This window comes from Macrosteles quadrilineatus, unplaced genomic scaffold (assembly GCF_028750875.1).
Source record: "Macrosteles quadrilineatus isolate MER2022 unplaced genomic scaffold, UCM_ALF_1.0 Scaffold_7__1_contigs__length_78375512, whole genome shotgun sequence".
NCBI lineage: Eukaryota > Metazoa > Arthropoda > Insecta > Hemiptera > Cicadellidae > Macrosteles > Macrosteles quadrilineatus.
Window position 1 is genome coordinate 56,401,054 of NW_026542600.1, and position 27,563 is coordinate 56,428,616.

The 27,563-nt window shown below is 32.1% G+C and overlaps 1 protein-coding gene across 1 annotated transcript in view; it reads right to left on the reverse strand.

The window, feature by feature from the left end:
- LOC128999015 (dihydropyrimidine dehydrogenase [NADP(+)]) overlaps positions 1-18,424 on the reverse strand; it is a 40,466-nt gene extending 22,042 nt beyond the window's left edge. Inside the window, exon 1 of the mRNA XM_054425371.1 lies at positions 17,644-18,424. Within this exon, the coding sequence (XP_054281346.1) occupies positions 17,644-18,424 (781 nt within the window). The remainder of the gene's footprint in view (positions 1-17,643) is intronic.
- Between the last annotated feature and the right edge of the window lie 9,139 nt (positions 18,425-27,563).

Sequence of the window (27,563 nt, forward strand, 5' to 3'; positions counted from 1 at the left end):
TGATAGACTTATGGCGCCTTAAAAGCAGTTAATAACATAAGGTCTTTCAAAATAATTCTTCGAATATTTTATTGGTATTTGCACTTACCATTGACTCGGGGTTTGCATATTTTTCAATAGAGGATGTAAAATAACGTTTTGGGATATGGAAATAGAATAAGTTCTCGAGAAAGAGACTGTATCTACAGGGAAACAACACAAGTATAACAATATCATCAGAAGTCGAATATAGCAGTCGAATATAACTATAACACTTGAATGTTTACTACTAATCGTATCAAATAATTTTTTTCAATCCTTTTAAGTAGGAAATCAAAAGTAAAGGCACCAAAATCTAACACTGAAGTATCTTTATACGGAAAGTAAATCAATCTTCGTCTAATAACACTTGAAATACATATTTACACATATACTTTTGACTCACAAGAAAGTAAATACATATAAAAAATTGGAAGTGGTCGATTTCGATTGGACACTCCTATCATCATCAGACTCAATAGGCGAATGGCAGTTTATCCTTTTATAAAGGATATATGTATTTTATTATTGAATGTATTATTGCATGTACCCCATAATTTACTTAATATTTTCTTATTCGTTCGTCTTATATGAACGCTGTTCTACTTTATTCTTATGCCATCACCGATTCACCTTTTACTGAGTGTTATTTTCGTGGAAACCGTATATAGATCACAACGCTTTTCGTGGAAACTCTCAACCAATATCGTCTCTCTTTTCAGACAATAAATAATATATAGGCTACGACATGGATGACTTTTACAAATAATTACTTCAAGATTGTATCCACGAATCTGTCAGATAACTTTTAATAAACGTCAAGATGACTATTGGAATTAATATGAATATATTACTTTTTAAGAATTCCCAGGATGTTATCGAATCGAATGGAAAGGAAAACGAAAGGAATAGGAGAATGCATATCAGTAAATATATCAATCAAAGCTGGACATTTTCATTTGGATTTATGATTCGTTTCACGTAGCTTAAAGAAATATTGTAGCTATAAGAAGCTTATATCTTTTTTTTAATATGCATATAAATAAATATGTCATTACTGTACATTTTACGCGTAAAAGAATGTAATTACTATAGAAGAGGATTAAAAACAAAACTCTTACGCAGAAAATAATACAAATACCCTCGCAGCAGCAAACCTGCAGACTAAGCGAATTTCCAGAAGATTTTTGACAATCTATATTTACAGTACTATTGCCTATATTCCTTACGAACTGCAGAAGCTCATTATATATGGAGCGACATTTAGAAAATACGGGGACACAAAACTTTAGAGACATAAGATGACACTATATTTGATTTAGTTTTCCTTCAGATCCTTGTTAAGTTTTAGCTGTAACTTTTGAAAATCACAGGTAGAGCGACACAATTTTTGTAAAGTTTAGCTGACTAGCTAAGGTAAAATATTTACGACATTCAAATTATGTATGAATAAACAAACTGAGCAAAATTTGAAAACATTTGTTAATAAATTCATATTATAAACTTAAGACTTGGTCGGAAAAACTGCATTTCATGTGTTCTTAAAAAATTTACAATCAAATTGAAATTTTGATCTCATTTCAATATTTTTGCTCAGGCAGTGCACAAATTTAAAAGAAAATGATATCCGGGTTTTTCTTTGGATATAATTTACAGTAGCCATATATATATATAGTGAACTATTAACTATTATTTTTTCATATTACAATTGAATTACAGCCAACTTGTGGAATTCGAGATCAAGATTATTAATAAGAGTTTATTTTTATTATTATTATTTATTAAAATTATTATTAAATGTTTTACGAGAGTGTTATGCGAATACATGTTTACATTACATTCATACCTAATAAAACCATGGTATTCTCTGTAAGATTATTTTTTCAGATTACCTACTTAACCGAATGCTTACGACTGGGGTGTTTTATTAAAGCTTATTATCTAGCACAAATGTTAGAATATGTTAAGTAAAAAGGGTCATTTACTTAGGCTTCGCCTCCTAGCCTTTAATTTATTTCCAGAGGGCGCTTCAAAGGTCCAAGTGGTGCTACTGACCTACTTTCTTCATGGTGGTTTTAAATGTAATTGTTAATTTTATTTATTTTTTACCAGAGTCAGATTGTAAACAAGAGAGGAATATCTCTATGGAAATTAACTTTCTATAGGCTACTCTTATTGATAACCTTATTGAGATAGGAAAATTACTCTTAGTGGTATGAATATACAATAGACATATAAATAGTGCAAACTAGTGGTGATATTCATCTAATAACTGCTAATATCTTTAACAAACATCCTATTTTTATGATTGTTTTTATTAAATGCAACATCTTAACCAGTTAAGAAGTAATATTTGAAAGGTAAAAGTGATTGCATTATCCGTTTTGCCTCGGAAACGAGTTTTAAACCCTATTAAAGCGCGCAATTTGCACACCCCCTCAAGTATATTATATTTGTTAACAACTACTCTAGTTATTATAATTTTTCACCTCACGAAAACATCTATTAAAACAACCTCGGGAGTTTTAGTCGACTAGGTTACATTATATTTTTTTAATATCTGTGTTTTATGCTGAAATACATTTATTAAAATTGATTTCCAACCAGCGTGTCCCACACGAACGTATAATCGGGGGTTTATTATCATCAAAATTCAACGTTTCACTAATATTGCGTTTTTAAAAACTGATTTCTATTGTAATGACTTGGGAACATGTGCTATTTGAGATTACCGGAGGAATTGCAGGCCGGTCGGTTTAGATATGAATGCAGATCAATAGTGGTCTGATTGCGTAATGCTGTAGCTGTACTAAAGTTGTTCTGTAGTGTAGCGTTTTACCAATTCAGTTACTAGTTACCAGTTTGTTACCATGAGAGCTTTGGTAATTAACTTGGCAGCCCATTACCAAGTCCATTCCTTACCTCATACGTCAATACCTCAACATTAACTTAAAAACTCGAACTTAAAACTTTGATTAATATTTTTCAACACTTCATAATCTGTGTTAGGCTATACACCTTAATATGTGTGACGAAAAATGAATATTATGACTCAAGTCTCGACATTTTAAAATCTTAAGAAAAAAGAATTTGAGAACTTATGAAATGGTTCTTCAACTTCATTTTAGTTTAAAATTGCCATACTGCTCAAATTTCAGATTTTTTAACCTTCAGCCTTAACAAGTATCGACCATACTTAAAGTTTGAAAACCTAAAAAACCATTATGACTGAAACTTTGATTTTTATGTCCATTTTCCTAGGCCTGTATTTTCCAAACGTCCGCAATTCCATTTTTTTTATTGAACTATAACGAATTGAAATTACACTCTTCGAAATCTCGAACCTCATCTTAAAAAAACCCGTTTACACACCCTAAAGATCTAACATTAAATTTAAATAAATTTATTAGATTTGACATAACAATTATTAGTTTACAATTATAGTTTTTTCCGTAGAATATATCAATCAAAACAATTTTACTACGAGAAAATGCGGTACGTTCTAAATAAATTAAATATTTCATTTTCATAATCGTTAAAAGATTAATTTGAAGTAATTAAAATTATTTTTATAATATAACGTTGTTCATTTCAAGCACTATTTTTAGTGAAGAAAACTGCGCATATCAATGTATTATCAACGTAAGGTTTCAGTAAATCATCAGTACTGTAAAACTTTGATTCCATACTTAATCAATTTGGTCAAACACACTGAACAATAATATACTGAAGATATTTATTTGTATATGAAATCAAGACAAAGTATATTTTCAAAACTGTACCAAACATTATTTAGGGACTATAGCAATTATTCATAATAGCTTAATACTATCAAAATGTACTACACTCTTTATTTGAACGACGAATTGCAAACAAAATGTCTGACGAAATTATGAAAACATATTTTAAAGAAGCTTGTACTTACTTACAACTTGTCTTTGTAACACATCGTATGCTAAAACTATATATTTTGTCACTTTTAAATACTACAAAGAAAGGTATAAAGAGACAACTTTTAATTGAATGGCTGAAGGAGTAGATCAAGTTGTTTGTGTCAAAGAACCTTTATTCTAGTAGTATAAATACTAGTAGTATTCGTGTCTTCATTTGTTTTATGAACACATTACTTCAACATCTAAAGCTTGTATTTAACTACAAGTATGTCAAATTTATTTTAAAGTCGTGTATTAAGTCAATATCATGGATAACAATTCAATAGATTGCATTGTTATCCTTACCCGTTTTAAAGTTATGGCTAATTTTCTAGTCAGTCGGTGTGTCGTATCACTATGTTCCATGAGCTCTTTAAATGTTTAAATACCTTTCATGTGCACTTTAAATGTTTTAATACCTTTTATGTGCATTTAAAATGTTTAATTACCTTTTATGTGCACATTAAATGTTTAACTACCTTTCATGTGCACTTTACATGTTTAAATACCTTTCATGTGCACTTAAAATGGTAAAATACCTCGTGGTAAATAATCCATGTGCTCTTTAAGAGTTTAAATACCTTACTCGTGTGCTTTAAATGTACCTTGTTGTTAATATATTCGTAGATTGTTTCAATCCTCACGTTTCGACATCCGACCGAGCTATCAATATTATGATGTATCGATTGAAAGTGATATAGCATACGGTTATAATTTGAAACTGTAAACAATGAAGCTTTACAGGGTGTTTAGAAAGGAACCTAACAACTTTAATGGCTTGTAGAAGTTAATATTGATATAAAAATATAGCATTTTATTTATAACACAACTAAATAAGTACAATACGGCTTCCAAGCACGATGCAGTTCAAGTCTTGCAAAACAATTCTTTTAGTAAAACTTTAGCGGTTGTCTGGAACACGCATATGCCAAGGTTATTCGATTTTAGTGTGACAATAGCTTATTCAAGTAAAGATCAAAGTTCCTAAATACAAAATTATAATTTTTACCATCACAATTTAGGTAATTTTTGTGTCTGCAGACAAACTATAGCACTCTAATTTTCAGGGAAAATCTAGTTTCTGGTGATAGAAAAATTAAGGTTACCATGGCCACCTTCTCATGCATAACCGCCAAAAATACCATTTTATAATTTTCCAGAAATATGTTAATTACTGTGTATTCCCTTGAATTGCCATTTCCTTCGGCAAATCACCTTTGCTTATTATTATAGCCTTCACATTTCGTCGGCTCTTTCTTGTAGAAACCCATCAAGTCCATTTAGAACCTTTCTACAAGAGTTAATGCCAGGGCTCAGTCCACTACAATACAGTTGAGTTGGTAACTGTTAATACATTTTTTTTAAGATAAATCACAATTTACAGTCATATGCTATAATGAATAGTTTGTTGGATTGAAATTCTAAAGCATTTGAACAATAATGAAATCAAAAGTTGTCTGTAAATGAAATTGTTTAACTTCTACTAACTGTCATTTTTAAAACACCTTCAATACAGGAGTTTATTTTTCGAATGTATAAGGGTTTTATTTGCATCAAATACATTTGTGTGATTTCTTTTCTCGAATGCATCGTTTTCGCACAAAACCGTTTCCCTCTTTTAAGTACGGTAGCAGAACAAAGCTCCCATGTACGAAAGAGTACAATGCCAAATATGGAAGTATGGTAAATCTGTTTGCCGATGTGGAAGTTAGACAGTATTTTATACAATGAACTATATAAACTACGGATAAAAATATGGATTGAAATATAAAGATAAGTTATGTGACAAAGACACACATATGAGTAGAAATATTTTGTCAACAAATGATCCGATTCCAATTTTACTTTTCATTTTATATTTTCCTATAATTGTGTATAGCATATACTTTTATATTTTGTTCTATGCTTTTATTCGTTTCTTTTGGAGCTAGGAGGTATTGATTGACCAATACGATTGTCGAAAGTTGGTCGTATAAATAAAAATAATACCACATAAAGTTAAAAATAATCCTCATTGACATTGAAAAAATAAAATATTTCAACCATATTAGCGAATTTTCCATAAAGGAAATAAGCTACTACCGTAGCTCTTCTGGTAAAACCTAGGCCCGGGACCGATTTACTTTTTCGTTATTAGATCCCCAGAGGCCAAAAACACCATGCGTTCAAATTCATATATACCTGATCGGATTTTGTTAAAGGTGGTTTATGGGGGTTTTATGAGCATAATGTATAATGTTGTTTTTCCCATTTTGTTTACCCTAAAACATAATGTTTTGTAATTTCTTTCCAAACAACTTTATAGAGCTTAAAAACACAAAAAAATAAGATACATTGAATCGTTTGTGTATGAACGGTTGAGGAGACAATAATTCCCAAAACTATAAATTTAAAACTCCCGTGTTATTTTTACGGAGAATAAATAAACTGTTGTAATTGGCCTTTTTAATGAATATATTTTGATCAAATTTGGAAAATTTATTCGTTTCATACCAAACTATTTAAAAAGAAAATACACTTTTTACCTTCCCTGAAGCAGAAACCTAAGTACTCATTAACCTAATGCTATTTAATTATGGAATAAATATGGCATTTTTAAGGAGATATTTTAGTGAAAATTCAATCTGGCATATGGCGAATCGCTTAGTCTGCAGGTTTGCTGCGAACGGGTTATTTTTTTAGATTTTAGAGTTTAGAAAAAACATAGTTTTAATACGGTATCCAAACAAAACCATACGATCGATTGCAATTGATTTTACACTGAAACAAATCCTATTGTAAATACTTATTGTTCTAAAACTTTAAGAATTAATTAATCAGTCTTCTTGTTTGATTGCATGGTATTGACTTTTAATACCCGACTTTAAAATAAATTTGACATACTTGTAGTTAAATACAAGCTTTAGATGTTGAAGTAATGTGTTCATAAAACAAATGAAGACACGAATACTACTAGTATTTATACTACTAGAATAAAGGTTCTTTGACACAAACAACTTGATCTACTCCTTCAGCCATTCAATTAAAAGTTGTCTCTTTATACCTTTCTTTGTAGTATTTAAAAGTGACAAAATGTATAGTTTTACCATACGGTGTGTTACAAAGACAAGTTGTAAGTAAGTACAAGCTTCTTTAAAATATGTTTTCATAATTTCGTCAGATATTTTGTTTGCAATTTGTTGTTCAAATAAAGAGTGTAGTACATTTTGATATTATTAAGCTATTATGAATTGGTGTAGTCCCTAAATTATGTTTGGTACAGTTTTGTAAAATTAGGTTGTCTTGTTTTCATATAGAAAACACAAGGGGGAGAAGCGGGGACTTTTTGGGAAAATGCTTATCTAAACATGGTCTAACAGCATAGAAAAATCCAGCTTTCCCAAAATTACCTCCGACATCTGTCTTATTTAGATCTTCATTGACTGGGCTACATAAACGTAAAAAGAAAAAATACATTCTTGAATCCGACCTGATGATGAAAGTTTAGACTTACGAAACTAACTTACATTGTGTATAATATAACACTTGAATCAGAGGTACCCTAACCTATATTTTTGTATTTACATTTAGGTCCATATTAATACCTATTCTTTTGTTCAATCCTTACTCACGATATAAGATTTATCGTGTTTTATAATATCTAACCCCAAAACAGGAATAAACTCTTTCCTGAAATTCTATAAGGGTCTTTGTGGTCCAAAGTTTTAAAAAGTCATAGAAAATATTGTGTCAATGGAGAAAGCTAAGCTCAAGTGGTTTAAAAAACAAAATTTATGAAAAACACATGACTTTTGTAATAGGCTAGTTAAAACACATTTATCTAGCTTAACAAAATTTTGAGCAACGTTTAAAAAATATTCCTAAACTTACCTTCAAATTACGACTCGGAGAAGCTACTCGGCGGCCATTGAATCTAAAACAAACACAAACAAATAACAATTACTTAATTTATCTTGTTGAAGAGAACTTTCTATGCTGAAACAAAAATCAAGGAAATAACAAATAAATGAACAATAGTGGATAACTTTAACCCTTTAGTTACATTACTGTCTTACTTTTTGAAATTGTGGTTTTCTGGATTTTGGCATGGAAACCAAACAGCTTTAATGGACATGGTGATTTTAATTTTAAAAATAGGTTAAAGTAGAGCACAAATGTAATGTTAAAGATAAACGCATACAAACAAGATCTTAAACTGGACTCATCTAAAAAAAAATACGATCATAAGAATATAATAAATAAAATTCGTCTGATGAAACAAACCGAAATGTCTACACTTATACTGTAAACATTTACAAGATGTTAAATACATATAAAATGTTACAATGGCGATCGATTTCGACCAAACTGGTTGGGCCTGCTGATTACCTGTGTGATTGTTCGAAATCGATCGCTATGTTAATATAATTTATACAACGTATTTGACATCTTGTACAATAATGTTTACAGTATAAGTGTAGATATTTCGGATAGTGTTGGTAGACGTATTTTGTTAGTTTCTTAAAATAGCGCCAACACGTAAAATCCTAATCAAGAAATTATTTAAATACGAACACAAAATCTTTGAATAAGACGTACCGCACTAATTTTAAGTCTAACCATTTTCATATCCATATAACTGTTATTTTTTTATTTGACGTTTTATATCGAATACCAGGAGATATACCAATCTAATGAATACCGCTAGATCAAATTTAATGGCGTTCCAATGTCAAGAACTTGACAGTGCTTGGTTACAATAAAACTTCAAATTACAATGATATAATATGCATAAGGAAAGTATGTAAGATCGCATAGCAAAAGATCGGGTGTTCGCAAGCAAAAGTCCCGTAATTTGAGTTAATCCAAAAAGGATTACTGTAAAAATAAATGACGATTAAGCTTGAATATATTGAAGGATCTTTCCAATAAGTACAACACTCTATATTAAACATTTCTATGTTTTAGACAATTCTATAAGAGGAGTTGAAATGTTTCTATAATTTAATCACTTGTTTTATATTACATAGTTTACATCATACATACACACACACACTTTAAACTAACCTTAAAGTTTAGGCTGACACACTCACACATCATCATTGTTGGGTTTAATAATTATTAATTACAAGTAATTAATTATTTAGGTTTAATTTTTAGCTGAACAACTTCCTTACGTTAGGACTTTTAATATTATTTCTTTGCGATTTTTCAACTCTTTAAAATGTGATTTTAAAAAGCAACACACAGTAGTAGACATATACACAGGGACAGTTACACTTTCATACAGATAATTATAACACAGGCACTGATTCAATAATAATGTGAAAATCTAAGGTGAGACTACTCAATTAGTTGCCTGAAGTGTCAATGACAGATTATTTAATGTAGATATTCTGTTGGTTCATTTTCAGCAAAAAGTCGCTTACTTAAAACAAACACCATCGAATGATTTTTGACGCATGTTTTCACACGATTAAGTCATTTAAAGCTTTATATTGCAAGTATTTACATGAATTGGCCAACTCGTGTACGCGTTGATCCATCTAGACATTGTCAGGCTTCACGGTAGAGGGACATCGCTGTACCAGCTGACTGGCGGTTCTTATTTCCAGTTTACTTAATTAATTCACAAAACAGCTGATATGCGGATTTTGGCCAAAAACTCCTCTCTTTTGAACAAAATGGATTCCTCTCCATTACATATGATGTTTTTGTAAAAAAAATTTTCCTCCCGCACTAAAGCTTTGTTTTTTTATACAGCTCTTCAAAACACTAAATGAATTTTCTGAATCAACTTTGTGGCCAATTAATTGTTTTTTAGATGCTGTGCAAACATTGAAGTTGGGTTGTTTTTATAGAATTGTGTCCTTTAAAATGTCTGAAAACGCTCTTCTATGTATCCAACATATGTTTTTCATCATTGTTACATTGTATCAAACATACCCCGTATCTATATAATTAATACGCTACATGAAACTTTGTCGGTTGAACTCCTCCACCATTTCTTAACCGATTTTATCCATTGACGTCTCATTGGAAAGAGCGTGCCGCGTAGATTTGCAAACTGACCTTACAATTTTGAAAAAGTCCCTTGGGCTCTGCCCCAGTGGCTGTTAAAGTTCCCATGTTATCCTTAAGAATAACATGATTGTTTACATTTTGATCAGCTGTATATTTTAATTGTTGTTATTTTTCATTCAAACTCATAATACACTCATATAAGTCTTTCAAACTCATCGGAAATTATGATGACTTATATTTGTTTTCCTACAGTTACCTAACAATGTACATGTTCTCTCGCTGATTTGAGAAAGCAAAGTGGCCAATTCGCTCATCAGTGAGACAATGTTAACATTGTCTCACTCTAATTACTTTGTCTCACTCCAGATTTGCAACGTGAAGGCACGAAATAGTGAGCGCGTAGCATGCAGGCAACGTCGTATGCGCGCGAAATACGTTGGCAGCACTGGCTGTAAATCAGCTGGTCAGCTGTTGTACTGTTGTATTTGTCACTTCACATTAAATGTTATATTAAAAGTTTACTTCTGTGTAAAAATAGGTTATGTTTCTTCAAAAATGTATTTGTTTTATGGTAACTGTAGGAAAAGTATAATGTGCAACTCGAGTTCAAAGTACAATTGCCTCACTCGAGAAACCATTCCTCACTCGCCTACGGCTCGTAGGATTTCTCTCGAGTGAGTCAATTGCTCACTTTTCTCACTAGTTGCACAAATAACTATTTAAAATAACTATTTTACTTCTTTGAAATTGCTCGATTTCGAGCAACGTTTTTACTAGTTCTAAATTACTTTGTATAAAACATACCCCGTATTAATGCTTTTTACCGATATTTTATTCTGCCTATGTTGATATTTTCTGTTGATCTTGCGACAAGGTTTGAATTCACTATTTTAAAACAATTGACAATAGTTATGAAATGTTTGCTTACATAACAGAAGGGGATAAAACTGTGATATGTGGAACGACCTAATATATTGTGTATGGTCTATGGTTTGTTTACTTGATAATAATATTAACTAATTGAGCATCGTAGCTATTGTTGATAGCAGTTTGTTTAGTAATATACAGGATGAGGCAGACCACCCGTACACAATGACCAAACACCAAACAAATCGAGGCTCCTAACAGCTTAGACCCCCCTGTTTTTACCCCGTGGAGTTTGGGGAAATTATTTTAAAATCCCCAAAACCGAAAGGGTAGTTTGAGGTAGTTTTTGGAATTTTTTTTAAAGTTAAGATATGTTAAGTGATACCACATTTGAAACGTGTTTGTTCACTGAGCATTTTGAAGAAGAAATTGTAAACCCATATTGATGCTCACATGTGTTCAAAAATATCTAAAATTCAGGGTCTTACAGTTATTGAAACCGCCTAAATTAATGTAAGGGATCATAATTTTTATCCCAGATTAATGAAAAGATACCCTTTTAAAAATACTCTAAAATGTACCACTAGGCCTACACCAAATTTTATAAATTAAAAATAAACACGGACAATTTTGAAAAATGCTTACAAGTGAATAAACTCAAATAGCAACATAGGTTTGTGCATCATTAAAAAGATATAAAAAAACAAACATGTTCTACATTTAATGTTTGGTTCTATCTCCAACAGTTTCGAAACTTTAATATAAAAAACTTATTTTTCAACGTACTTGCCATTATATAATTATATTTATGATTCAACTAGCCTATATTATTTGAATTACAATGCAAAGGTACGAGTATATCTTGTTAAAACAAAACCACTCTTGAATTTAGTATAGTTATTTAGTATTGTGAATGTTTTATTTATTATGAAATGTTTGTTGTTTTACATCGGTACTTTTGTGTTCATGTAATACTATAAAAAATTAAGTCGTGATGATATTTTTTTCAAATTGCGAATAAATGTTGTTAAGAGTCTGCCAGGAAATCCTCTTGAGTGTGTTTGGATTTAAGTAATTATGTTTTCCACACAGGTATTGTGTTGTATTCAATTTGTAACTCAGGTTTTACTATTTCAATGTTGTTATTGTTTTCCAATGCAAGTAAAAATTGAAAAAATAAAGGTTTTAATTTCAAGCTGTATTTTGATCCAATGCGTCAAGCACAGCCATATTCGTTCGTTTTAAGGTATATCAGACCAACTTTTTTTACGTGAGTTACCAAGAAAAATGTATTTGATTTTACGTAAATCTATCATATTCCCACAGTAAAAGATTTATTTGTGTTCCTTTTCCTGCAAAGGGTTTTTAACAGTTTCAATTTAAAGTCGACTATAATCTAGTTACGAATATTCTATATTGTAGTACAGTTATTAAATTAACTATAACTTATAATTATTTGTTAATACAAAACCTATCATATTTCTCGTCAAACATATTAGTTCACAAGACAACGAAAGCAAGTGATTCCAACGCCAATGTTATTTGTCTGGTCATCGCAACGTGTGTCTAAATAGCACAAACAGAGAAATGGGAGAAAAAGGAATTTCATATTTTCCTGCTGGAATCTACTTGATTGTCGAAAGCTTGAAATTCCGTATAAAGAGGTCTCCATATTTTGTGGAAACAGAAGATCTTGTCGCGTTCAAAAATCATGTTCTTCATAAGAGTCCGACCTTTTTGGATCCATATGAAATAACGAAGGGGAAGGAATAAGAATAGGGTTGGACCTAAGTTGATACAACTGCAAATCGATATTTGAAATAACATAAAATACATAGAGAAAGTTGATTGGGGATATAAATGCCATGATGAAATTTATGATTAAAATGTTCAGACGAGGTTAATTATGTGTAATTCTTCTTTGGAAGAATACAAGTGCAATTATTTTCCAACTTATGTTCACACAAACATATGTTTACTTCTGTGCTCTTCAATTCTGGTATCTATAAATTGTGTTATATTTGTATGTGCAAGTCAACCAATAAAACAAGACCTAGTCAATTATTGAAGCATGGTACCTAAAACATAAAAACAAATTATATTACATTTATTGACTCAAGTTATAACAATAGTTTTGTTTTTAACAAATATCAAACTACCAGCTTCCAACCTTCATCTATGTTTGTTGTTGAGACACTTCTAATACTACTGTATCTCAAAGACTTTTGAGAGGCAATGTTTATGTTAATGGTTTTGTAATTTAAGATTGTTACAAATCAAGTTTAAAATATTTGAATTTAAAATTTAAATGTATAGACTTTTTTTTAATTCGGGTTATTTGTTATTAACTTTTATCATGGCAGACAAGCTCATTCTATTTTTTTATTTATTAGTTTTAACTTTTTTCACGCATATGTAGTCTTATGAACCTATAAAAGTAAATATAAATACGTCCAAAAACATTTAAAACATATATCTATATACACTTACACTGCTGATTCCCAAGACGGTAAATGTAAAAGATGATAATTGGGAATCAACTTCGATTAGACACTCCAATTAGACCTAATAGGAGAATGTATAAATCAAGAATATCACAAAATAATGTTCCTAACCTTTATTTAAAGTATTATTGTATTCATATAGGCTTTATGCAGCTTTTAGAGACAAAAATTAAATTTTTACGTAATTTTAGGTACGTAAAAGCTTTTCTAGTTGAGTAATTTTAGTCGTATGATGGATTGACTTGAACAAAGAAAAATATTATGTGTATTTGATAGTAACAATAGTAAATATATTATTTTGTGTGGCGTCACTTTGGAACGAGGTTTAATGATCATCTACTCCATTTCCAAGTAGTACTTCAATATCTTAAGTGAGTTGTATCAATTTTGTGAAATAAATTTCACTGGAAATAATAAATAATTCCGTGGAGAATATAAGAGAATGAAAAACGCTAAGTTTGCAAACATCATTTTAATGCATTATAACACTACGTACACCACAGCCAAAATTTTTTTGGAAACCTAATTGAATGTGATTATTTAAAATGAAAACAAAACATACTTCTAACAAAACATCGAATGTGACGATCCACGCAAAATTTTTTTACTGTGCTTCAATTCAGCCGAGAAACAAAACTGACATCAATTGACTTAACAAACAGCTGATTCATACTCAAATCAACGTAAACAAAGCTGTTTTATCGTTTATTTCCAGAGACCACCTACGTTAGTTCACCTGGTGTTATTTTAAGTATTAATCCGATAATATTTACAATCGAAATCAGTATTATGATTAGAACTGGTATAGTTTGAAACTAACCAGTATACATTGTTCTTTACAATTATTAGTTCAAAATATGAAAAAGACGATAAAGTAAGGCGTGTACATTTATGCTATACACATTCTTATACTTGAGAACTTAATTTGCTGACCATGTGATTCAATGTTGCAATTATTAATCGTAGACTTAGGTAATATCATTGTTAATTTCAAACCACATTCCCCTATGTTTAGTTAAGTATTAAGGTATTAAGTGATATGAGTGTTTAGAGTTATGTATACCGTTTGGTAGCTTATATAAGTTTTTATTTTATTCCAATGCTACAAAACAGGTTAAGCTCAATTACATTGCAGTATTAATATCACAAACAACACTTGACATGCATAATAAATAATAAATATACTAAAAGTTCACCTTGCTAAAGAAATCGTAAGTTTTATGGTAAAAGTTAGGTAGACGTTCTTAATTTTTTAACAATTTTTAAAAATTTATTGCTAAAACCTGTATATTAGTGAATTTCCCAACGGGGAAGAAGCTATTACCGTTGGTGACACAACGAGACTTAAACCTGGGACCGATTTACTTTGTAATAATGATGTCCCTAAAGGTCAAAAACACGATTTCTTCAAATTTTATATAAATATATAAAATTGCATATAAATATATGCATATGTGTCTCAGTAATCACGATAACTCGAGTAGGCTCATTTGATCAGATTTTGATTAAATTTGGCATGAGCGTGTAGGGATGGATACACTCTAATGAGTTCGTGAACCAACAAGATCGGGTCATTGTAACGGTGTGTCACTGTGTTTTGGATTTTTTTTAAATTGGCAAATGTTAACCCTTAAAACATAAAGATGCTGAAAAGCCTGAAATAACAATAATTTTGTACGTTGAAGCGCTGTTGTAGGATTAAAAGATACGGATAAGATTTAAAAAAGACTGTGCATTTTAAATTCTTATGTTATTTTTGGGCGCAAGAGTAAACTGTTGTAGTTTCCTTGTGTATGGTTATATTTTTATTAAGTTTTACAAATTTATTTATATTATACTTTACTGTTAAACAATGCACGAAAAACACATTTTTCCTTCCGTGTAGCAGCCAACTTTACTTATAAGACGTGATGTTTTTTTAATATGTAATAAATTTGACAAGTTAAAGGAAACATTTCAGTAAAAATCCAATCAGACAAAGGGAAATTCGTTTAGACTGAAGATTTGCTGCGGCGGAGGTATGTTATTGTTTATTCAGATGTAGAATTTCAGCCAAATTAACTAATTATAAATTTAGTGTTTGCATCCGAACATTTACATGGCATTGTGCAGTATATCATTATGGATCCAGTAGTTAGCATTGTAAATTGATCTTTTTAAATAATTGTCTGGGATTGTGTGGGGGAGCTGGAAAACAGAGTTATTGGATTTTGTTGTTTTAGATTGAAAACTCATAAGCCCAATGCGAGTTTATATTGAATTGTTTAAATATTGATTTAGTTCATATAAACAATAATCATAAATAAAATTTAGTTCTTCACTTGAATAAATTTATTTTTGCGTTTGTGATATGATTGTAAAACAGTACGAAAAAGATTGGTCATTTGGAAACTGGACTTAATTCTGACTTTAAAATTAGCTTAGTAAGAAACAAAGCTACAAAATCATCTGGCCACACTGGTGCACGATTCATATATTTAAAAAGTGCATCAGATGATTTTTCCACTGCCATTTTAGAAAATTCGACCCTAACTGTCATGTTAGGTAGTGGAAAAATAAACACGACAAATATTCCGCACTTACTTTCTGTTTTTCTGTGGTGTGCACTTGTTTCCCAAACAGGCAAACAACACATTGCATGACCATCCTACGTTTTCCTCCACGTCACTGTTTTATTTATATTATAGGACCATGTTATAGTTCAGGTACCCTCTCTTACGCGAGCAGGGAATCTGTAGAACTATTTTTAACTTTTTCTTTTCTTTGTTTGATTCAAATCCATACAGTGTTTTACTCAAAAATGCATTCAGTGACTAATTGTGTTGTATATTTTTGTCAATTAGAACTATATAACTGAGACATAATTTGAAATATGCTACCGAATTTCTTATTCGTTTTCCTAACCCCTATTTGGTATACAGAAACTTAGGAAAACTGAAATTTACTATAAAGTAAAAAACATTAATTTTTTTTTTACCAGACAATATTTAAGGCTCTTTACCCGAATAAATACTATTTGTCCACTTTAATCGACTCTTTTTATATTATAATTACTAAAACTAAGAAACATTTTACCCTCAATAAAAGCTAAAATAAGATGGCACGATGATTCTTTATATTATTAAAAAAAAAAATTTCCCTAGATGGGACATAAATTACAAAGATTACATAAAACTTAAAGCATGTTCCGTAAATTTAAACTTGAGCAAAATAAGCTATCAAAAGTCGTATAATATGTGTTACGACACAATTTGCAAACAGTTTTCATACATGACATTTTCATGTACATGAACTAGCTTGTAAAATAGCTGATCCATCAACAATTCGTAAAACAGCTGATTCCACAACATTATACTTTGTGAAATAGCCTACTTTGCTAAATCCAAATGACAACTCAACAAAACTAGAAATGTAGGCTAAACCCATATTAATCGAATTATGATTTACAGGAAATTTTCTGTATGCTTATTATAATGGTTCTTGCTGAATATTTATATTTAGAAAAATGTGTTTTAAAGATTAAACTGGTTTAGGCTAAATGTTTTAACACTATTGTATTAAATGAATGTTTCATCTAATTTAGTTACTACTAAAGTAAGAGATTTCTTAAAGACTTTTAAGTTGCTGATTTTTTCAAGTTGTTTGATAATGAAATCTGTAGACAAAATATAACTTGATAATCGTAAATCGTATGCAAAGTGTCTTTTTAAACTCGATAAAATTTACGCAGTCGATTGTGAAAAAAGTCCCACTTCACTCACTAGTTGCACAAATAAGTATTTACAAACTTTGTGGAAGTTCATCGTATACACCATGTACCATAATCCATATTTACCATACACAATCACAATCATTATATACACCATACACATCTTTTACATACTGCCATGCACCATAAACCCTGGCGATTTATTGATTTGTCGTGTACATTGCGCACACAATCTACCATATTTATTATTTACCATAGACCATAAGTAGTATACAACACGTGCACTCCATACCATACTCTATATTTACCATATACCATATGCAAGTACTAGCAAGTACGGCTTCGCACTTGCGTAAGAAGAATTCAACTATTGGATTTGCCCTGTTTAAAGGATTATGGGCCTTTCTTATTGCGTGTCTGGCTACTCTACTTACATAACGAATGCCTACTTAACTTTAGCTCGACCTGAAAACTTTGCACGTTTGTTATTTGCTTGTTCGATCACATTAATTTAACATCGTTAGAAACAACCGGGATTGATTGTAAGAGGGTGGACTCATGGTCCAAGCACGTCAACCGAAGCTTATTGTGCATCCCACTTGCCACTAACTGGGCAGGAGCTTTTGCCCAATGTTAGCGTCTGGTTCATCACCTGGCTGCTTTAGACCAAACAGAGCCCTTCTCCTAGCCCGTAGTCCATCGCAGTCCAGAATAATGTGTTTTGCAGTCTCATCGGACTGGTTACAAAGTCGACACTCCTGCTTGTCATTGACAATTCCTAGAGTGTGGATGTGTTTCCTGAAATGGCCGTGTCCAGTGATAAGAGCAAGTAACTGCTTGACCTGCCCTCTCCCCAGCTTTAGCAGCCAGCGAGTGAAGAGGGTGCTAGGTTCTGAGAGCAGTTTTCTGCCAAGTGATTGTCCAGGATAATTACGCCAACGCTCAAGGTGTTGTCCCCTGGACAATTTGTTGATTACATGTTTAGTGGCCGCTTTGCTGATGCCACAAAATGGCTCTGGTCCAAAGAGTGGCATGCTCGCACCTTTTTTTGCCAGCTTGTCTGCACTCTCGTTGCCGCCAATGCCTACATGGCCTGGGACCCAGCCGAGAGTTCCAGAGTTCTGTGATGCAAGTCTGCAGAGGGTGTTGAAACACTCCCAGACCAGTTTTGAGGTGACTTCATTTGAGTCAAGAGCTTTGAGAGCAGCCTGACAATCAGATAAAATCACTATCCTTTTGTATTGGTACTGTCTGGCTAGTCCTAGGTTGGCAAAAGCCAAGATGCCATAGATTTCTGCCTGGAAGATGGTACAGTATCGTCCCAGACTTCCTGAAAGTTCTGTTCTGGGTGATCGACAGTAAAAACCAAGAACCAAAACCAGATTTTCCATCGATTAGGGAACAACCGGGAAGTTTTACAATCTTCTCAGAATGAAGAAAAGATTCAACTTTCACTATTTGTTGTGACTGAATTCTGCTTTTTGTATTGCTACATACCTTTTTGGTGGATGGCGATAGCTAATTCTAAACTTTTAGCGAATTTCCCATGCAGAGAATAAGCTATTACCACAGAACTCATCGTAATACCTAAAACCGATTTACTTTTTCGTTTTGAGGTCCGGTAGTGCGAGAACTCAAGAAAAAGTTATCAGATTTTCATAGAATTTGGTACGAAAGTGTAAACCTACGTTCATTCGAACGAGTTTACGAACAAGTATGATGAGACTATGGGAACGGGGATTTTATGGAGTAAAAATGGGTATTTCCTAATTTCCACCCTAAAAATACAAAATTTTGTTTACGATACTCGTCCGGTAAACACAAATTTCTTTTGGACAAGTAACGTAATATACTAATACAATATATTAACTCTACACAATTTTTCATTTTCAATGAAAGTAATTTCAATGTGTATTCAAAATCATAATATTCTATCAATAAACCATATCAGTAAAAATGATTTTTATGTATGTTACGTATTGTAAAAGAAGAAAAAAACGTTCTATAAGAATTAGAAGATAAAAATTTAACTATTAATACAAATGTGCATGATAATAAATTAAAAGCATGTTGCCAATATGAATAGGACCTTTTAAAACTATTACCATGACAAAATAAGAAATAACTCTCTCAATATCTCCAAATCGTATTTTTTTAATCATATCAAGGAAATGGTAACTGTAATACTAACATGATTTTGAGCCTAAAGCAGTAATTATTGGGAGCTTAAAAACATGAAATCGCACGTCTATACGATCTCAGTTCCTACTAGTCGAAATATTTTGGGCAATAATAGCTCAAATAAACTTTTTCATACAATTCCGTACACTTTAAACTCCAATTTCTCAGGACAGGTACAACCTTTTAAAATCGGGTTTGCGGCACTTAATTCGAAATAGCCCTTTGATACCAAACTCGACATTAGCTTATGTTAAAGAATATTAGTAGACTCCTGGGAGGGACGTCACCCGAGCCTTGAAAATCCATTTAATGACATGAAATTATCATAAATAATAACAAAAATATTCATATAAGGTTTTGTTTTCCTATATTTGATAGTTTATGAATAACATCTATTTCATTCAGGTATTATTTAAAAAAATCAACAAGATATAGAATGCTGGAGTATTTTCCTGAGATCAACTGCTGAGGTAGACTCCAAATTTAAAGAAATGAGTAACAGAAATGGAGTACTATGTAGCGACCAAGGTATGGTGTCGTGTTATATGTATATGTATATATGCTGCTTTGCAGTGTCTGATCCCTGTCAAGTATAGTACTTCGTGCCCGATCACTACTAGAGATTTAGGCCAGACTTACGTCTATCTCGGCAAAAAAATGAGCGACATGAACTTCTCTCTACACTGTACTTCATTTACTGTATGAATTAGGGTATTATCCATAAAGTACCCAAAATTTCGGTAAAAGAAAGGCCACAACCATTAGAATCAATATAGTAGGCCTATGACTGATTCTAATGGATGGGGCCTTTTACAGTGTAGGTCTTGCCCGGTGGATTTATTCTTAGTGTGAAATAGTTATTTGTGTAACTAGTGGTGAAAGTGGCACTTTGCTGCACACGAGAGCAATGTTTACGCACGAGCCGCAGGCGAGTGTGGAATGATCTCGAGTGCAGCAAAGGCCTTTTTCACTCGTGTTACACATTATATTTTTCCTACAGTCACTATAAAGCATATAAATAATTAGTCTTTCAAACACTATACAACACGTTTTTAGGTTCAGCTGGCAACACAAATGGTGCCCTAGAGAAAGTAGTACCCGCGGTCCGTATCACTCCGCTATTTTCCTCGGCAAGAAATGTGCTCCGCGTTTTGAGAATATAGTTCCGTATGTTTTTTTTTTTTATTTGAAGTGGTTTCCGCGCCTAAAGAAATGCTTTAAATGTATTTTCTTGTTTATTAAGATCGTAGGAATGTTTTAAAAACGTTTAAAAGAAAAGTCCAGAAAGTTCAGAAATACCGAAACTATAAACACGAAATGACAGGTTAAATCGTAGTTATAATAGTCAATCAGCTGCTCATAGTATTATTATCTTTAAGTGTTACCAACCTATTTCCAAGCGTACACGGATTACGTGCATAATAGAACCACGCTGTTTTGTGTTGTTTCGTTGGAATCCTGATGTGCGGCAAAGTATAAACCGTACGACAAAGTATAAACCGTACGGCTAAGTATAAATATGCAGCAATTAGCAGCTTTCTGTACTATAAATAGTACAAGGAAGCCAACTTTGTCAGGTGACTGTAGGAAAAAAAAAATTTCGTGCGAGAACCAAACAATTATTATTTAGTTTATAGCGAGGGAATTATAAACTACAATTTCGCGTATAACTAGAGAACGAGTTGAGCTTAAGTCTTCAAGTTCGGACATTTTCCACTAAACCCTATATGGAGAGTCCATTAAACACATTTTCGTCGTAATTAAAATACCCCTGCCGCAGCAAACCTGCAGACTAAGTGGATTTGCCTGATTCGCTTGTCATTAAAATAGGTGCTTAAACTATCAAATTTATTCCTAATATAAGTAACATCATTTTTATGAGTACTTAGGTTTGCCACTACAGTGCATCTAATAAGGAGTTCGTAAACCAGCATGATCGGACGAGGGGAACGGGGGTTTGTAAGGTTTTTATGGGGTAAAATTTGGTTTTTCGCATTTTTTTGTCCCTAAAAACATAACATTTTATAATTTCTTTTGAAACCATTTTGTCGAGCGCAATAATTTAGAATAATTTGTACATTGGGCGTTGTTGTAAGCTTAACGGTTACAGAGATAATTAAAATATGTATATTTGACATTCTCATGTTATTCTTGTGGATAATAAACACACGGTTATTTATCAAATTTGGCAATTTTGGGTCTGTTTATGAGCATACTTGAGTTTAACTATGCAAATACAATACATTTATGTAAATATGACTTGATCGTAACGTGGCATGCATAAACAGTAACATATTTTCATGTTACAAGTACTTCACTAAATATTTTTTAAAAGACTTATGGCATTTCTATGTGTTACCCTACAATGAGTACGATTAGTACGATATTTGCAGATCTCTGATTCGCATGTCCTGGAGGCAACAATATATATAAATTGTATATTGTGTTATATTCTATTTTCGAACCCTAGAATGAGACATTAGGATGACAACCCCATAGCTTATTGTATGCAAAATGCTACGACAAAATAAATTAATCGTCTAGGAATATTTCTGATTACTAATATTTCACTTATAAATCTATTCCTCCCAATTGGGTATTTGTGTGTTCAGGCCAGACTAGTGCGATTATTTTCAAATACCTTGTAGATCACCCTCAAACATTATATTTTCGGAAATTATCGACTGTTACGATATTCTATTTAGTTATTAGTTTATGATTTAAGTTTTGTATGTTTAAGTCCTGGAATGAGACGTTAGATGGCAATGGAGTCGCGGTGGTGGAGTATGAGATATTCGAAGGGAGGGGTTCATGGCTCATACAGCCGAGTTCGATCACCACACCCCTCCCCCTAAAACTGCTTGTGCTTGTGTGGTTGGTAATAATGCCTCAAGTTAACTAAGTAATTGGTTGAAGCTACATGCGTCTATACTACTGCGCACCGCCGCCATTTTAGCACCATCTAGTATGTACAGTAATACTAACTTGAATCGATTTATTTCGTGTACGCATTACGGATGAAATTAAGTAAAAGTAGTCATCCAAGAAAGTTCTAAATATAGTACATTTAAAAACAGGGTATAAATGTGACTCTTTTAAACACGAGCTTGAAACAGAGTTTCGGAAAAGATCGTAGGTTAAAAAGACAATTCTGGTCCGTGAGATGAACATTTTGCCGTCATACTGTACCAACTAACTAAATCACAAAACGATTATTTCGTTGATTTTCACCCTTATAAATTGGTTGCCTGGATTATTCACGAATTGCTTTACTATTGTATACGAACAGCTGTTGCCGATGATTAAAATCAACATTTATTCCTCTGCCAACACTAAATAAATATAAATTCAAATCCCTAAAGTTTTACTGAATGTCAATGATGGGTGATGGCGACTTTTTTTTGTGAAACTTACAATTTGACACGATAAAAAACGCAAAATAATTTTAATCGTGCAATAATATCTTTTATCAGCAGGATCTACTCGTATTTTCTTTCGCAAATGTACAGCTGATGTCCGCGACTCCAACTGATTCTTTTTCGCCCTAGGGAGTAGGGTAAAAGTACTTATTTAAAGTTTTAATTTTTCATAACGCAATCTATCCAGCTATGGCTGGGCAACGATGAAGAACCGGTAAAGGTAAAGGTAAAGGTAAAAGTATAGTGTCTCCGATGACTACAGTATACAGTAGTCTTAAGGCCATATAGGATGCTTCATTACCAAACCTCGCGTTATATGATGGGATATTTGACAATGAGAGATCGTAGCCTACAAAAGTTGTCAGTGTGGCATTAACCTGTATATTATTATATTTATTTTCAATCCTTTATATATGAATAAATCCAAGCACTGCATACAATTTTATACCAAATAAATTTAATATATTATCATATAATTGTATGATGCAATAAGAGAGCATAACCTATTTACCGTAGTGTGGTTGTGGCATCAAAATTCAACGAAAAGCTTTAGGTAGACCAAAGTATCTGGCTCGAGTGTTCACTTGTTGAGTGTTTAGGTGAAGTGGCTGAATTTAAAATCCCACTCTTAAACAAACACTAAGCTACGAACGGATTTAATAAAATGCAGTATGGTTGATTTTTTTACCTGTTAAATGAATACATTTTTACAGACGTGTAAGTTAAATAGTTACTTTTTGTATGGTACACCCAAATATACAGGCATTGACTATACACTAACATGTGTTTTCGCAAGCTCAAGGAGTACGCAATGTAGAATAATTATACGTAGATTATAATTATATGTAGAATAGGCTAATACTAAAATACATAAAACAATAACTGGTTTCATGACAAGAAAGGTTTATAATTATGTTTCTAGGTTATACTATTATTGAGCTATTATAACATTTATAGACTTGTTGAAAATGTAAGGAAACCGGATCTGAAGAGTATAAAAAAACGTAGGCTACAAAGCATACTAGCAAAAACACAATATTGAGTCTTATTAAAAAAAACACTCTGTATAAATCGTTACATCAGCTTGTTACTGTACAAAAAGGTAATAAGTACTGAATAAGTACTCATTCCCTTGTGTTGTAATGACATAATTACATTAATGACATTGTTGAGGGACCAGTACGCAAATAGCACGTTTCTTTTAGAGATGACTTTATAACTAAACTTCTGTTAAGACAATTATTAGACGAGTAACACTTATAATTAATTTACTTGGGTATATAATATGGCAATACTTTGGAGTAAGTAGATCCATTAGTGATTTGTCTACCTCAATAAGGAGATATTACAAGTTAAGTAGGTTGCTTTTTTAATTCATTTCCATAAACTGTTTAGTCTCTTGTTTGAAGGTAATCTGTTCAATTACAATTCACGTTTAAATCCGTAATAAAGCAAATCGGTCAGCAGCTTCTGGCCCCCTAGACATAAATCAAAGGATAGGAAATACCTTTTCAACCGTCATTCATCTGTGCGCTAGGTCATAAGCTTTAAAATGACACTTCAATCGTAATAATTATTTATGCAGGACAGATGAAGAAGGGCGTGTAAAGGGGTACTTGTATTAAGCATACAGATTGATTGCTTTAATTTTGTTGTTGAGAATATACAGAAAAGTTAAACACACTAGTAGTCCAGTAATCCAGATTTTAAGCAATGCGTCCGATGGTGTTCAACCCAAAGGTTCATTTTCAAACCGAACGCCGCAGTATCATTTCATCATAGTAGCCCTATTTGAAATAATCCTCTCCAATTCTGGGATTGTGAAGAGCCATCTTTAAAAATCACAAGTACACAATAACAAAAACATCCAAGATATTTAGGCCAAATGATAATAATTATAAAGGACACATTGTGTCGCCGGCAGATGGTTGATGATTCATATGAGTCGTATTGAACGTGATCTAAGGGGCTATGAATGTTTAAATTAGATCCTTGTCCGCTTATCAGCTCAATAATCGTAAATCCTTCGAGGCAAAATATTTAATATAATGAATGACGTGTTTTCATCAGGATTTGTTTAGAGCTGGGACCAAACAATCTTTAGTGCTTGTTGTGTTTTTCTGTTGGGGGTCATACCATGGAACATAGCCTCCTTTCATAAGCTCTAAATTCATTAGTTTTCGTAGCAATTTGATTTTAGATTGACGCCGTTTCGTCGCGTCCCTTGTTTATAACTGAAACTAAACAATAGTGGGTCTACAAGATGAATGATGAAGTAAGCATGATAGCAAATCATTCTAACAAGCACAACCTCTGTTTGGAGTAGTACACACACATAAACATTGTGATAGCCACATCATTATGATATCTTGTAAACACATCCCACGTGTTTGGATCGTCAGCAGAATGTCCAAGTGATAATTTTTGTTAAGTACAAACAGTAGACTCTGCGTTATCTGACTCCTCGGGGCCGAGGCTAGTCGGGATAACGGATTTCCCCTAATCTTGTTAGTTAGGATCGTCTAAAGTGTTTAATGGGGAACCACATTAAAACTACAGAAAAACAAATGAACACAGCAGCATGAACAATATGCTGTACTTTATACTCAATATACTGTACTTTAAAGTTCGGTACAAACGTTCACAACAACCACAATTCAGAGTACGCACTGTATGAAAGCGATTAATGACACATGCGCGCCACGAGAATCACTCGAAAACAAACTTAATATTTTACTTTTATGAGAGCATTGTAAACAAGTGATCACTGGTCCCACATCTTTACACTAGAAATCAGTACTGCCCATTTTTTGCTGATCCAGTCCGGTTAAGCCGATGTGCTGATAAAAATATGCCCCTTCTGCCGAGTGCCAGTGCAGTCCGGTTAAAAAGGTGTGCGGAGAGGGAGTCTACGGTTTGGTATGGTGTTTTACTAATCGTAACATTAGACAATAGTGTGATTTATAAACATCTTTCAATGGATCAGTTTTTCAGTTTCGGATCGTTGTCAGTTATTCTTTTACAAGTTTAGTAGCCTTACTGCGATCTTGGCGCTATTATACTAATATATTAAAATTCGTTTTTATATAATTATATACAAATATAGGTAATATAAAAAAAACCCAAAATATCCTCAGGGTTGTGGGCCCTGAGGACCGGCGTAATACGTCAAAATACATCGCTAGTAAAGCCAATTATACATATATATATATTTACAGTCTTTATAATGTGACAACTATAAGGGTAGATAAAAAATGTGTGTCGGTATTTTAACGGCTTTCAATCAAACTGTGTGTAACTCTACACTCCTTTTAAAATTTAGCCTGTCAGTCGTGTGGTAATACAAGTGGTGCAGTAACTAGGGTAGCTATAAACTTCTATAAAACCTACCCTATCCTTATCCTATATCCTATACTATTATCTATCCGATATCTTTACTTATCCTATATACCATATAACTTATAAAACCAACCCATAATCACATTGTCATGTTTGAGAAACGTTCTATGCCTAGCTTTGCTTATATTTACGTTACAGTAAAACAATGTATGGTTGAAGTATTTACATCTTTGGATTTTATTTCTTTATGAATGACATAGTATTCTTTGACATATTAAAAGCAAAAACTTAGATGGAATCTAACAAATTTGAGTTATTTTACCTATGATAAAATTGGAAGAACTGGAGTAAATGAGACAGGATAAAATCGTCAAAAACCAACGAAATTCGTTTATACGCCAAACTAAAATTCCCCAGTAGCAGCAAACCTGCACACAACTCGAATGATAGCAGCTCTATTGATTTTCATCCAAACACATTCACAATCAAATCCATATATTAATAGGCAAGCATGTTGCCTTAAAACCTTTTTTCTCAGCTCGTGTGCAGGGAAAATCTACGCATTCTGTTAGAAAGATATTTTGCTGTAGATGTGCAGAATCCCTTCAAAAATTAAAATAGGCTCAAAAATAAGTACAAGAAATTAATATGAAATTAAAAAAAGTTATCATGGGCCTTATGGGTTGCTATGCTTGTGATGAAATAACAACAAAATATAATACGAAAATCTAAACAAATGGAAGAAATTGCAATCACGTGTTTTATTTACAGCGTGGGGTGAAAATAGAGTATCCTGTAAATTACATATCTTTAGTCGAGTTTTCAACCACCGGACGACCACTCATAATTATAAAAGAGTAAACCCTTCAAATAAATTTAACGAAGGTGGTTCTAAATGGAATTACAAAACCAAACACGTATTTGCGCAACAACATAAAAAAATAAGGATGCAGAACTAATATACAAGTAAGCATAAAATAACCTATAATGATCACAAACCACTTATAAAAGGCATTTTGTATTTCAAAAAGTCTCCCTCTCTGTTGTAAAAAGATAAATCTAGGATAAAACGTTAAATTTATGCCAACATTCTTCTAAGTTTTAGCTAAATAGCTATTTATTGCTTTTATACGCATGAATTAATATAACAAATATTAAATAACACAATTTACTATCATATTACAAACTTTTATTCGAACAATGCTTTAGACATAGGTATTGTAATGCATTTTAATACGACTATATAATATGCAACAGAACTAATATAACTGTGTAACAGAAAAACATCATTTTATTAACTATCAATTTAAGTTTAGTCTTGTAACTAAACTATTGTGTAAAGCTATGTGTAAAATATTACGAAGTTTTTACTAAGCACTGTCAACATTTTATTTTACAAAATATTTTAACTAAAAGGTAAAATATAGTTTTTCCATCGTAGCGAAGTTACTCAGAATACTTACAGGTAGACCTCCCGCATAATGTGCTGAGAAATATAGAATCACACTCTATTGATAGCAGAATTGCACACTAAACGTGGCCAAACCACACAGTAAGTTGGCAAAACCACCCACCATGATGGTATAATCAC